Genomic DNA, 14360 nt, shown 5'->3' on the forward strand with positions numbered 1-14360 from the left:
TCCCTTGCTTTGTCCACAGACACCGCCATTTCCTTTTTAAGGCCCGTATTCCACCACACCGTGAGCGGGTGAACATTAGTGCTGAGCTGAATGGGTGAAGATAGTCAAAACTGAATGAGATTAACTCGTAATAACTGATGGTCAGGATAAATGGAGTTCAGCAGGAAGTTCTAACACAGGGAAGCATCTTGTGGCAGGCTTGAAGTTGTCATTCATTTTCTCTTCACTGCGCGCGTGTTGTTTTTTTTTTTTAATTTTTTTTTAACGTTTATTTATTTTTGAGACAGAGAGAGACAGAGCATGAATGGGGGAGGGGCAGAGAGAGAGGGAGACACAGAATTGGAAACAGGCTCCAGGCTCCGAGCCATCAGCCCAGAGCCCGACGCGGGGCTCGAACCCACGGACCGCGAGATCGTGACCTGAGCCGAAGTCAGACGCTCAACCGACTGAGCCATCCAGGCGCCCCTCTGCGCGCGTGTTTAAGGGAGATGTTGTCTGTTGTGTGGCTTAGCAGAGCTCTTTGATGTGTGTTATTTAGGCTGCTGCCGCTGCTGCTAATAATTCTGTCCTAGAGGCACACAACACAGCTTCTTTATCAGATGGAGAAAGATCCCCAGAGAGGTTAAGTGACTTTGCTCGCTGGTACCCAGCTAAAGGTTGCAGGACTGGCCCTCAAACCCAGACCTTACAGTTCCAAGCTCATGGCCTTTCGAGTTTTGCCACACCACAGGTCTTACAGAACAGCAGTGATGTGGCCCTGATGAGGCTAAGAAGTCAGACTGTTGTGCTCATAGGTGGGAGAGTCCCAGGTGGTGCTTTGAGCACATGTCAGTCACCCTTCTCACTTACCATGCCCGTCCCGGCCCCCATTCTGCCCGCCGATCTCAGGGCGGTGCCGCCTTTATCCGTGTCTGAGAAATATTACCAATGTCTGGCCTCCGTTCTTGCCTCTGTGGTGCATCTTTTCCTAATGTAATTAGGTTGGTATTAGTCGTAAAAGGATTTGTCTTTACATGGTCCTAGATGCTCTTTCTCCAACCAGAACTTTTAATTTTTGTGTGAAATCCCAACATGAGAGTCCGAGGCCCCTCTTTATACTGTGCTGACTCTTGGGACATTTCCCCTCTTTATATTGATCAGGTGGGTTTATATTGTGCTTTTCCTGTGTAATTTCGTAAAGGGGTCAGATCAAATAAGGAAGAGAGGGTCAGGGAGCGAGGCGGCGCAAGAAACGCTGAAAAGAACCAGCAGATTGCGGTACAGTCCCCATCTGGCTTCAGTGGGAGCCGCAGCGTGCAGGTGTTGAGGGAGCCAGGGTCTGCTCAGTGGGAAGGGGCCTGGGCTGGGAGTCCGGAGACCTGAGCACCAAGCACTGGGCTCGCTCTTCTGACAGTATGATGGCTCTGGGCAGGATCTCTAACCTCTGACCTTCAGTTTCCTCATGCAGGGAATGAGTGACGGCCCCTGACCCCTCCATGTTTGGGGTTCTTCACACAGCAGTTCTGTGTGTCTAATTCAGCATTGATCAGCCTCGGGGCATGCTGAAGTTTCTTCCAGAACCTGCTGCCTTAGCCCACAGAAGGAATAGGAGTCGCTGTCTGGGGCCACCTCCTTGGGGATGACACAGTCTGTGAGCATAGCTGGTGCTGGACCTCTGACAGGACTTGTAGAATGATTTGGGAACGGAAGTCATGACCGGAAAAACCAATCCAGTCTTTTGAGCGATTTTCGAATGACTTTCTAATTTCAAAAGATGTAAAATGCTTTCTACCAACGCATGTTTTAACCAAGTGCCTTCCTCCCTCTTTCTCACTTTTCTTTTTTTAATAACAAGGAAATCGGCTTTCATGCTTCCCCGGCCCAGAGAAACCCCAACGTGCATCACTTGGACCACAAGGTGGAAATAAAGCAGTAGGTAGAACAGAAAAGATACGCTGCAGCTCTTGTCTAAGTGTCCCCCGCCCTCCGCCCGCCCCACTGGGCCTGACTGCCTCGTTCTGTGCTTAAGGGTGTCCCTGCCCGCCTGGCTTCCCACAGTGCCGTCCACATGGACCAGCTGCCTTACTACCCTTGTGACATTAACCCTCTAGAGGAGCGCTGTCCCGACAGACCTCCTCGCGATGACAGAAGTGTTCTCTACCCTCAGGGCCCAGTCTGGGAGCCACCAGCTGCTGAGCTGTTCATGGGACTAAGGAACTGAGTTTTTAATTTCATTTGATCTTAACTGATTTTAATTTAGATAGCCACTTACAGCTGGTGGCTAACAGACAGGACAGCACTTAAGTTGGGATGGGAGGGAGAGGGTGTGGGTTTTTCCTTTTACAACACAGTATCTTAAGACTTTATTTGAAAGGGTTCTAGAAGTGGGGTCTGAGGGCAGGAAGCATGGTCACTGGAAAGAAAATGGCCTGGGAAGAAGGAGGCCTGAGTTTATTCGTTGATGCAGATGTGCTTACTCATTCAGCAAACACACGGGCACTGTCGTATGTAGGGCGCTATGCCTGGTGTTAGGAATGAGTGGGATACTGTCACGGCTGGGCTAGGAAAGAGTGGGTGGGCAGTGGATCAGGTGGGTTAAGGGGGTCTGGGAAACCAACTAGCAGGAGACACATGATCTGAGCCTCAAAGAATGAGTGGAAGTTTGCCAGGCAGTGGAGGTGGGGGATGAGGTGAGAGTTCTCAAGGGGCATGGAGGCGACAGCGGGGGGGTGGGGGGGGGCCTTAGGGACTCCTGTCCTTTGCTCTGGTTGGCATGCCTGGAGGAGGCAAGGACTGAAAGGAGATGCACCTGGAAGGCCAGCGGCCGGGCTAATTCCAGGGCCCTGGCGGCAGCCTGAGAGTGTAGACTTCAGTGTTGTAGGCCAGGGTGGAGACGTGTCAGAGCTTCCACAACATTCGGTGGGAATTGCATGGATGCTGACGCTGACAGGAGACCAGAGCCGTCACTGTGGTGTCCATCAAGAATGCTTTACGGTTCTCATTGACTCTTTAATTTTTTTTAATATTTATTATTTTGAGAGAGAGACAGAGAGAGAGTGTGAGCGGGGGAGGGGCAGAGAGAGTGGGAGTCACAGAATCGGAAGTAGGCTCCAGGCTCTGAGCTGTCAGCACAGAGCCTGATGGCAGGGTTTGAACCCACAGACGGCAAGATCATGACCTGAGCCGAAGTCGGACGCTTAACCGACTGAGCCACCCAGGCGCCCCAGTCACTGACTCTATTTTGAAGGTCAAACGTATAAGTATGTTCATACTAATACAATTTTGCTCTTATCTGTTTTTTACTTGGGAGTCTGTATAAGATTTTATTTTGAAGAAAGAGCAGTAGGCAGCCATATGGACTGGGATGTTCAACTTCCTGGGTCTAGATTCTCAGTTTTGGGCCTCAGTTGCCTCCCCTAGAGATTAGAGGCAACAGGTCAGCCATGGGCAGGCAGGGGCTGTCTGTATGTCCCTGGAACAGCCCTGAGAAGTGTGAACGTTTAGATATCCTCTCAGGTGGCGGGCGTCAGGGAGAGAACCTTCCCTTCATTTTCGTACCCTTGGCCGTCCGTCCCAGACGTGTGCCAAAGGCAAGTCTTAACCTGAGCCCCCAGGAGGAGACTAGCCCATAACCCAGCTGGCAGGTGACACCTAATAGGTTGCTGTGCTGCTTTGCTTTGCAGGTGGAAGAAGTCTTTTCTGTGCAGCCTGATGTTTGGCATCCCTGTTATGGGTTTAATGATCTATATGTTGGTGCCCAGCCACGAGCCCCACGAGACAATGGTCCTGGACCACAACATCGTTCCAGGACTGTCCATTCTAAATCTCATCTTCTTTATCCTGTGCACCTTCGTCCAGGTGGGTATCTTCCCTCCCTGCCTCTGTGTGGCCAGCAGATTCTCTGCCCTGTCATGCCAGACACAGCCCATCAGCTTGGCTTAGGCGGCATTTTATCACAGCTTTCCTGCAGGGGCTGCTGTTTTCCTTTAGGACCTGCGGGGGGCACTGAAAGGACCTGGTTTCGCTGTCACTTTCACAGTGGTTGTAGGTGGTTGTAGGTGTTGGTGACGCGGTGTGTCCCGTATTTGTTTATTGTTTAGTTTGCACTGCCTTTGTTGTCAAAAGCAGTAGCTCGTGCCCCGAATGACAGGGCTGTGGTTCTGAGGAAATTATAATTTATTAAAAAATTGTTTTTAACGTTTATTTATTTTTGAGAGACAGAGACAGAGCATGAGCAGGGGAGGGGCACGGAGAGAGGGAGACGCAGAATCCGAAGCAGGCTCCAGGCTCCGAGCTGTCAGCAGAGAGCCCGACACGGGGCTTGAACCCACGAGCCGTGAGATCGTGACCCGGGCCAAAGTTGGACGCTTAACCGAATGAGCCACCCAGGTGCCCCCTGAGGAAATTATAATTTAGAAGAGATGGGCCTGCTGGAGCTTCTACTCTAGGGACGATATTTAGGAGCTGGCTGTGTTTCTGGTGGGAAGTGTGCCCTCCCATCTGTTTTAGAATAAAAAATAAAACTCCTGAGGTAACGTGAGAATGTCTCTGGTTTAAGACTGAGTGTAATTATTTGTCAGCTGAATTTGCTTTTCTCTGTATTTTCTTTTTAATTATGAATGTAATATATATTTATTGTAGATAATCCAAACCATACTGAGGTAGGAGAAGCAAAGGGGAAGATACTCTTTCGCTAGAATCGTACCCTGCCTCCAGCCCAATGCTGTTCCCCAGAGTTACCTTAGTATTATTACTGGTTGGGCGTGCGTGTTTACAGATCTTCATCTATGTAGAAAAAATACTCATTTTCACGTATATGTATGTGTGTACATGTTCACATAATATAGACACACGGACTTTGTTTTTTTTTTAATTTTTTTTTAAATGTTTGTTTATTTTTGAGACAGAGAGAGACAGAGCATGAACAGGGTAGGGTCAGAGAGAGAGGGAGACACAGAATCTGAAACAGGCTCCAGGCTCCGAGCTGTCAGCACAGAGCCTGATGTGGGGCTCGAACTCACGGACCGCAAGATCATGACCTGAGCCGAAGTCGGACGCTTAACTGACTGAGCCACCCAGGCACCCTGGGACTTTGTATTTTTTAATGGAAATAGGATCATACTAGATAAACTGATTTACAACTGGATTTTTCACTTAACCATGTGTCATGGGCATCTTTCAGGTGAGTGGTTTATAGACCTAGCACACATTCTCTTTTGGGACTGCATAGCACTATCCATGTTATAAATGAACCATGGTTGATGTCACCATTGCCACCGTTCTCTGCTGATGGACATTCAGGTCATGTGCTGTGGGTTTGAAAGGTCCCCCATGACCTTGACCCTCCGTTCCTGTGGCCAGTAGTCATGAATCAGGAAATACTTTTCCTACATGTCACTCGCAGAGTAGAAAGTAATGTCTAAGCATTTGCAGCCCTGAGGGGCCTCCGGGTCTCTGGTTGCTCCTTGGACTGGATGCCTGCTCATGCACTGTTGCTGTCCTCTGTCTTTCAGCTCCTTGGCGGGTGGTACTTCTACATCCAGGCCTACAGATCTCTGCGGCACGGGGCGGCCAACATGGACGTGCTCATCGTGCTGGCCACGAGCATCGCCTATACCTACTCAGTCATCATCCTGGTGGTGGCCGTGGCTGAGAAGGCGGAGAGAAGCCCCGTGACCTTCTTTGACACCCCCCCCATGCTCTTTGTGTTCATTGCCCTGGGCCGGTGGCTGGAACACGTGGCGAAGGTAACTGCAGCTCCGGGTGAAAAAAAGAACTGTGTCTTCAGTAATATAAGTCTTAATTCATGTGAACGCCTTGTTTAGAATTACTAATTATACACAGTCTGGCAAAAGACTTAAAGAAATGTGAAACCGACATATAATTAGGTGTTCTGATCGCTAATCTCCAAACTGATTGCTACTTCTGAAATCCCAGCTAATCTGGTTAATTACTGAAACCTTTATTCAGGCGTATTGTGTAATGAAAAGAACTCCGGATTTCAGGCCCGCACGTATACTGCCTCTTCGTACATAACTGAGTATTTGGCTCATGAGTCTAGAAATCCATGTTTCCATCTTACGGTCAGGCCATTTTTAACACCCTGCATTTTAATGTATTCTATAAAAGAGTAGGACTGAGACCCTAAAAGAAATTAAATTGAACCTTAAAAAAAAAAAAAAAAAAAAAGAGGCAGTTAGTAGGCAGACTCGTCCTGTCTTTTCAGCTGAAATGTAATTCATAGAACTTGGTGGTATTGTACCTTCAGTGTGGAGATGACTGCAGTGAGTAACATCCATCCTGGAGGAGCCTTTTGATGTGCACTGTGTCTGTGTTATGAGGGGTCGGCCTCTTTCCACAGGGGTTTTCTCTGATACCCGCCTGGTAAGCATTGGTCTGGGTTAGCACCGGTCAGCTTATGATAGCTTGTTTTCCATTCTGGCCGTTTCCTAGAGCAAAACCTCAGAAGCCCTTGCCAAACTCATGTCTCTCCAAGCCACAGAAGCCACCGTTGTGACCCTTGGCGAGGACCACTTGATCATCAGGTGGGTTGTCTTCATCCAAAGTTTTCGACCAATTTATATCAGACTGTGTAAGACACCTGAGACACCCATTGTGTTCATCACCTTACACTAGACATTGTGGGGGCCAGCAAAGACTTGTGTGGTCAGGTCCATCCTGTTGATCCAGGTAATTAATAAGGCATTTACAGATTACGAGATCCACGAGAATTCAAGGTGGTGTGGTTTGCTGAATGACAAATGAGAGGTATAGGTGATTCGTGTTTCTGGAATTGAGAAGAGGAAGGCTAGGAGTGGTCAGGGAAAGCTTCACAGAGCACGGAGCATGGTCCACACGTTGGGCCTTCCTTGCAAGACCTGAGGATTTACAAGGCTGAGGGATGAGGTTCAACTTGCCAAGGAATACAGATGGGAGAAGTATTTTTCTTCTTCATATAGTTAGCAGATACTAAAAGTAATATGGTGGTTATTATTATTGCTGGAACTTATATAGCATTATTGTCTGTCAGACACTTTTAACCTCTTTGTATTACATCTAAATTAAAAAAAAAAAACAACTGTAGGAGGAGGGGACTATTATTACCTTTATTTTGCAGATGAGGAAAGTGAAGTTCAAAAAGGCTAAGCAAGTGGCCTAAAGTCACACAGGTATTCAGTAGTGGAACTGAGTTATAACCCAAGCTCTTGGTTCCACAGCCCATATTCTTAACCCTTACACATACTGGCTTTTAAGGCATATTTGCTCATTTTTTTTTAAATTTTTTTATGTTTTCTTAGTTTAGAGAGAGAAAGAAAGAGCATGAATGGGGGAGGGGCAGAGAGAGAAGGAGACAGAATCCAAAGCAGGCTCCAGGCTCTGAGCTGTCAGCACAGAGCCCGACGTGGAGCTCGAACTCACGAACCGTGAGATCATGACCTGAGCCGAAGCCAGATGCTTAACTGACTGAGCCACCCAGGCACTCCAACGCATATTTAATAATACAGGCATTTTCACGAATTCAGGCTTCTGTATTTCCCTGGTCAGCCTCGTTTTCATATTCTAGGCAGTGCTTATTTCAGACCTTCACATTCCTGAATTCTCTCTCCAGCCCCACCACTCTCCCCTTTGGACTGTGATCTCACTCTGACTCCGGGGTGGGAAATGCATCAGTTTCCTGTCACTCAGCCTACAAAGCTGGCCTTCCCTCTGTACGCTCCCTTCCTCTCCTTCTGGGCCTCTGCTCAGGAACGTCCCTCTGTCAGTGTCTCATTGCTCTTCAGTGTGTCTGTCTTTGCTGCTTCTTACCATCCAGCATGACTTACAGTCCAAACTCCTGTTGTCAAAGCAGCCTTGTGCCCCACCCCAATGGTACTGCCCGTTCTGCACGCTGTGGCCAGTGTGGGTTCGTGAGTGTGTGCCCCAGAATGGCCGTCGGAGGCTGAGACAGGCCCTCCTCCGTTGCTTCCTGAGGGGGTATTTGGCGAGCCTGTGCCGAAAACATGAATCAGAGAATGAGGCACCGGCCGACCACGGCCTGGAAGCACTGGTTTTTGCCCTGATGCTGGCTTTTGAATATGAGTCAGAATTACAGTAGCGATAGTTGAGATTTGAGAACTTACAGGATACCATTCCCAGTAGCGACCAGTAGGTTAAACTGCCTGATTTAACCCGATCACCCCCCTGGGAGGTGGGTGCTCCCACGGCCCCATTTCTTTAGGAAGAACCCGAAGCCCAGTGGGGTGGCGTGACTTGCCCAGAGTCCTTGGCGGGCGGGTGAGTGGCAGAGCTGGGACAGGCGCCCTCTCGGCCACCGGCTCACCTGTCTTGCAGGTGGGTGGACACTGTGTGACAGCAGCTGGCACGTGGGGGCTCCACGCACTCGACTGCCGTGGCTCCACAGCGGTTGCACACCTTGGCTTCTTTTTCTCGCAAATTAATGACCTGAGAGTTTCTGAGGTGCGGGAATGTTCCGGCTGGGAACAAAGCCATGGACCGGCCGCTTTTACTGGCCGCCTTTCATTTTGAGGTGCTCTTGAAGGCACTGGCTGCAGGTACAGGGACTCCTGCCTTGATTTGAGTATGAGGAGACATGCGTCTCTGCCAGGAGACAGAAGCTACCTGAAATGGCTCAAGGATGGTGGGGCTCCCCCCGTCACAGCTCCGTGTTTTTCCAGAGATGGTGATTAGTATTTGCTTGTGGACACCCCGTGGGCCCTTCTACTGCCGTCATCACTGTGACAGTGCCATTTTCAAAGCCAGAGTTCTTTCTGGCTTTGCCGCAGACGCGCTGTGTGCTGGGAGAGCGTCAGTCAAGGCCTGTGAGGCACGATTCCCGTCTGAAAGTAGGGTGCTTGTCCCCCCCACCCCCGCCTTCCTGAAAGGGTGCTTCAGGCCGCTGGGAGGTGACGGTCACGTGGCCACACACTGCCCTCCCGAGGCATTGACTTTCTGTGTAACATGAGGCCTACCAGTGCTGTGACCCCCGAGTCGGCCTCTGCTTTCTGCGGAGTCTTGCCACGTCCGGGCCTCGGCCAGTGGGGACGTGTCTGTGGTGCCTGTTTTCACCACGCCTGCTCAGGCCACCGCTCTGTCCCTTACAGCACTGCAGCAGGGTCTTCATTGGCCCCCTGCTTCTAGCCAAGGCTCTTTCTAACTCTTCTCCCACATTCAAACCAGTGGTCTCTTGGACACCCGCATCTGACTGCATCCCTCTGTGGCGCTTCCCTGCTGTCCTTAGGGTGAAGTCTGTGAGCGCACACGTGAGACTCGGCCTCCGCTGGTGTCCCCAGTGGACCCAGCCCCTTGTGCCGCCGTCCCTCCACCTCGTTTTGGCCACACCCCACTGGCAGCTCCCAGAAAGGGGCTCTCAGGTCTCCCCGACACCTTTCTTCTTCCCCTTCACCTGTCGTCTTGTCCTTCAGGGCTCGGCTTGGGGGTCACATCCTCAAGAAGCCTTTCCTGTCCCCTGGCCCGCTTGGCTGTCACTCCTCTGTGTACTCCATGTCTCCACTCACCCTGGGACACCCATGTGGCAGGTGCTCAGATACTTGTTGAGTGAATGAAGTGACTGTGAAATTACACCGTGTTTGTGCTTGACCTTAAAAGGTCCACACAGCCTGGTCCCTAGGCTCCCGCATTGAAGGCTCCTGTTAGAGTGGGGAAAACAGAGTTACAGATCTTACCTAGGTTTGTGTCTGTTCTCTTCTAGGTTTTTCTTTGTCTTTTTACTTTGTGTTAGATGAGGAAGGAGAGGAGAGAGGAGACAGGTGAGGTAGACAGACTGCTGGCAGAAACTCTTAAAGCGGAAGAAATGCTAGGGAAAACACCGCCTTTCCATTAAATGTATTCCCGCAGGGTGGTGTTTTGGGGGGAGCCAAGCTTCTGAAGAAGAAACGCTGGGAACTCGCTGGAAGGAGCCACCTTGACTCCCAGAAAGTGCTGTTCACCTTAAATCAAGCTGTTTAGGCTTAGAAAGATGTGGTCAATTCAGATCAAAGGGGCAAGTCACAGATTAAACGAACCTTCCAAAGCTTGGTAGTTAGGTTACACTGGGGGAGAAGGTTCTGCTGTCAGCTCCCGACACCCCTTCGCTAGTGAGCAGGCGCTCTTTCTCCTGACGCAGGCCTCGGAGGAGATCTTGTGTGATGAGAAACTCCTCTGGGTTGTGTGGACGGGCCTTGGAAGGGCAGGGCCTGGGCGTCTCCCATCACTGGAAGATTTGAAGAAGCAGCAGAGAACATTCTCAGATTATGGAGAAGTCTCCTCTTCTTGTTTGCCACCCTGCCTGCCCAGCCACCAAACAGATTTCTGCACATCTACTCCCAGCACTTGAGACTTCAGGGTGCCACTCCCTGTCCTTTTTTTAACGTTTTTTTTAAACCTTTTTCTTTTTTAATTTTTTTTTTTTAACGTTTACTTATTTTTGAGACAGAGAGAGACAGAGCATGAATGGGGGAGGGTCAGAGAGAGGGAGACACAAAATCCGAAACAGGCTCCAGGCTCTGAGCTGTCAGCACAGAGCTCGACGCGGGGCTCGAACTCACGGACCGCAAGATCATGACCTGAGCCGAAGTCGGCCGCTTAACCGACTGAGCCACCCAGGCGCCCCCACTCCCTGTCCTTTTAAAAGGCCCTTCTTTTCCTGCTCCATTGACTGTATTGTGGCCATTATTGAACTTACATACTCGGATCTGCTTGTGGCTTCTGGGCAGTAAACCTCCTGAGAGGAAGGCTCGCTTTGTCCTGTTCGTACCCAAGCCCAGCACGGTGCCTGCTACGCAGAGGCCCGTCAATAGTGAAAATGTCCATTAGGTGATATAATAGAAGTCACCAGCATTCACTGGGCGCTCACTGTATGTCAGGTGCTGTGCTCAGTCCTTAACATGCATCATCTCAGTTAATCCTGGAACAAAATCGCCATTGTAGAAAGGAGGACACTGTGGCTTTGTACCAGGACTTGACCCGGATGGCACCACTGCCCTGTGACTCACCAGGGCCCTCACGAGGACTCTGAGCTCCCAGGGTCAGGGCCGTGTCTTCTTTTGCTCACCACTGCGTACCTGGCACCTGGTGCACACAGTGGCACATGTGGCACTTGTTCTGGGGACACTAAACGCTTACTGCGTCCGTATGCTCCTGGGGGGTGGGGGGGCAGTGTGCGCTCACAGCCTTGCAGGGAGGCGGTGGCATGGAGCATGGCGGCAGCACCAGACCTTTGGGGAAAGATGGACAGACAGACAGACTCTTGAATCCTCGTTATGCAGACGGTGCTCCTGCACAGTTTTTCTTTTTTTTTTTTAATTTTTTTTTTTTCAACGATTATTTATTTTTGGGACAGAGAGAGACAGAGCATGAACGGGGGAGGGGCAGAGAGAGAGGGAGACACAGAATCGGAAACAGGCTCCAGGCTCTGAGCCATCAGCCCAGAGCCCGACGCGGGGCTCAAACTCACGGACTGCGAGATCGTGACCTGGCTGAAGTCGGACGCTTAACCGACTGCGCCACCCAGGCTCCCCTCCTGCACAGTTTTTAAAAAAGAAAGTTTTGATGTCAATACTTAACATCTCTGCACACTTTGGCTCTGGGGTTTTATACGGTTACACATAGCAATGTTGAAAGAAATGGGCATGTAGGTTCAATTCTGTGCCTTCCTAAGAAATCTTCAGGTTTTTGCTCAAATGGGAGTGAATATCACTTACCTCATATACTTTTGGGAAGATTCAATGAGAAAATAAACAAGTAGGGGCGCCTGGGTGGCGCAGTCGGTTAAGTGTCCGACTTCAGCCAGGTCACGATCTCGCGGTCCGTGAGTTCGAGCCCCGCGTCGGGCTCTGGGCTGATGGCTCAGAGCCTGGAGCCTGTTTCCGATTCTGTGTCTCCCTCTCTCTCTGCCCCTCCCCCGTTCATGCTCTGTCTCTCTCTGTCCCAAAAATAAATAAATGTTGGAAAAAAAAAAAAAAAAAAAAAAAGAAAATAAACAAGTAAAAATCTAGCACAGGACGTGCCCTCAGTAAATGTCCATTTTACCTTCTCACATTGGTAAGGCAGCTCGTCGTACATCCTTCTCTCTGATACTTGCAATAGTAGTACTTATAGAATGAAAGAAGTGTGTAAAATAACCCCGGAGCCTGCTTAGTTGACTTTGTCAGCATTTGATCACGAGGCACGGTTCTCAACAGTCGACCCTTGAGCAGTGGTGGGGGTTTGGGGTGCTGACCCAGTGCAGAGTTGAAAATCTGAGTATAACTTTTGACTCCCCCGAAACGAATCAGCTACTTTGACTAGAAGCCTTACCGATAACATAAACAGTCAATGAACACTTACTTTGCAGGTTGTTATATACTCTATTCCTATAATAAAGTAAGCTAGAGAAAAGAAAATGTCAAGAAAATCAGGAGGAAGAGAAAATCTGTTTACAGTACTCTGTTGTATTTATTGAAAAACCGCGTATATGTGGACCCACGTGGTTCAAACCCGTGCTGTGCGCAGTGATGTGTTATGTGGCCCCTGGGTGGTTCTCCAGTGGCCTCCCTTCGCTCTGTCCTTCCCTCCTCTCCCCCACCATGTGTCTCTGTCTGTCTGGGGACTGGCATCCAGTCCACACACACACCTACGACTCACTCGCGCCTGTCTGACTCCACTCTCTCTTCTGCAAAACTTCCTGTGAGAGCTTCTTGAGCCGCGGCCTGTCTCCTCGCTTCGTGCGCTCTCCTCTGCCCATCCCGCTGGGCTGCTGCCTCCATCGGTTGCTGAAATTGCTATTCCTTCACACGTCAATTCATTTCCATTGCCCCAACCCAGCCATTGCTGATTTTAATGCCTCTCCACCAGCATTGCCCCTGCCCCCCAGTGTCTCCATTTGAAACTTGTTGTTGGTTTTCTTTTTTATGAAAGTGTGACTTACCTTCACGGAAGTAGGCAGATCTTAAGTGCAGAGTATGATGAAGTTTGCCCATATCGCGTCTGGGTAGTGACGCCTGCTGTGGCTGAGGCTAGGATGTCTGCTCCCGCAGTCTGCCACCCCCACTGGCCCGTCTGCCTCCCTGCCGCTCTGGCTGGCCCTCCCACCTGTTCAGCCTCCAGTGTGGCCCCGGCACCAGGGCTTGGATCTAGAACTCCCTCTCTTTTCCACTTATGCTTCCGGGTGACCTTGCACCATTTCAGGGCTGTAGGTACCATGTGTATTTTGACAACTCCGGGATTTGTACCTCTAGCTCTGCCCTCTTCCCTCAGCTCCAGTCATGTTTTCTGCTCCCTACTTGACTCAGATAGGCATCCCAGACCCGACATGTCAAAATGAAGGTCTTTATTTCATCTCTTCTCTCTCTGTCCTTCAGCAGCTTCTGCACACTTGTCTCCATCTCAGTAACTGAGAATTTCGAGCTCCTCTTTGCTTCTTTTCTTTACTCATTTAGCGTATCTGCACGCCCTGGAAATATCCTGGGTGTTCACGCCATCTCTGGCCCACGCCACTGCCATCTTTTGCTTGCCCACCTCTTCTCCCAGCCTCTATTATTGTCCCTGCCACCCCGTGCTCATGCAGCAGCCAGAGTGATGACTTGAAAATGTGAATCAAATTATGTCACTTTCCAGTAAAACTCTTAACATTGGAAGCCCGTACTCTGTTCTGCAAGAGTCAACGGGATCTGGACTCTGCCTGCTTCACTTCCTGTTTTTCAAAGGCACCCTTCCTTCCTGCCTTAGGGCCTTCGCATTAGCAGAGTTTTTCCCCTTGAACTTTCTTTCCCCTGTATGTTGGCCCTTCTTGTCTTCCAGGTCACAGCATGTCTTCCAAGTGAACCCCCCCCCCCACCAAAAAACAAAAGAAAGCCCTTGAGTCACATTATTTGCATCATAACACTTAATACCTCGGACTGTCCTGTTCATTATCTGTTTTTTCCACAGAATTGGTCTTCATGAGGGTAGGGACTTTGCTGTCCTGTTCACAGCTGTATTTCCAGTGTCTAGTACAGCACCTGTCACTTAGCTGTGCACTAAATATTGACTCAATCTGTAAATGAACAGATAAAATGAATACTGCCACTCAGTGTAAAAGCCAAGAGTGTAACCAGTCCAACACGTTGTCTAGAACCCGACCCGGGTGGCAGACCAGCAGGGATGAGCTCCAGCTAATTGCTGTGTGCGTAACTTGAGTGGCATTTGTTTCAGAGAGGAGCAAGTACCCATGGAGCTGGTGCAGCGGGGCGACGTCATCAAGGTCGTCCCCGGCGGAAAGTTCCCGGTGGATGGGAAAGTCCTGGAAGGCAGTACCATGGCTGACGAGTCCCTCATCACAGGTTAGGTGGCTTGTTTCATGTTCCCTTTGGGTGGGTATCACAGCACCTGCCAGGTCACATGAGTGCTGAGTGGGGCTGAATGCA

The 14360-nt window shown here is 50.0% G+C and overlaps 1 protein-coding gene and 1 non-coding gene across 9 annotated transcripts in view; one reads left to right on the forward strand and one right to left on the reverse strand.

The window, feature by feature from the left end:
* ATP7B (ATPase copper transporting beta) overlaps positions 1–14360 on the forward strand; it is a 79017-nt gene that overhangs the window by 45672 nt on the left and 18985 nt on the right. For all 8 annotated transcript variants that reach the window (XM_045475071.1, XM_045475080.1, XM_045475062.1 and 5 more), the window contains 5 exons: positions 1835–1911; positions 3663–3837; positions 5493–5726; positions 6433–6524; positions 14149–14276. In XM_045475071.1, coding sequence (XP_045331027.1) covers positions 1835–1911; positions 3663–3837; positions 5493–5726; positions 6433–6524; positions 14149–14276 — 706 coding nt within the window. The remainder of the gene's footprint in view (positions 1–1834; positions 1912–3662; positions 3838–5492; positions 5727–6432; positions 6525–14148; positions 14277–14360) is intronic.
* Positions 377–461, reverse strand: TRNAR-UCG. The gene has a single exon. It is a non-coding gene; the product is annotated as a tRNA-Arg (tRNA).

Source organism: Leopardus geoffroyi, chromosome A1 (assembly GCF_018350155.1).
Source record: "Leopardus geoffroyi isolate Oge1 chromosome A1, O.geoffroyi_Oge1_pat1.0, whole genome shotgun sequence".
Taxonomy (NCBI): Eukaryota; Metazoa; Chordata; class Mammalia; order Carnivora; family Felidae; genus Leopardus; species Leopardus geoffroyi.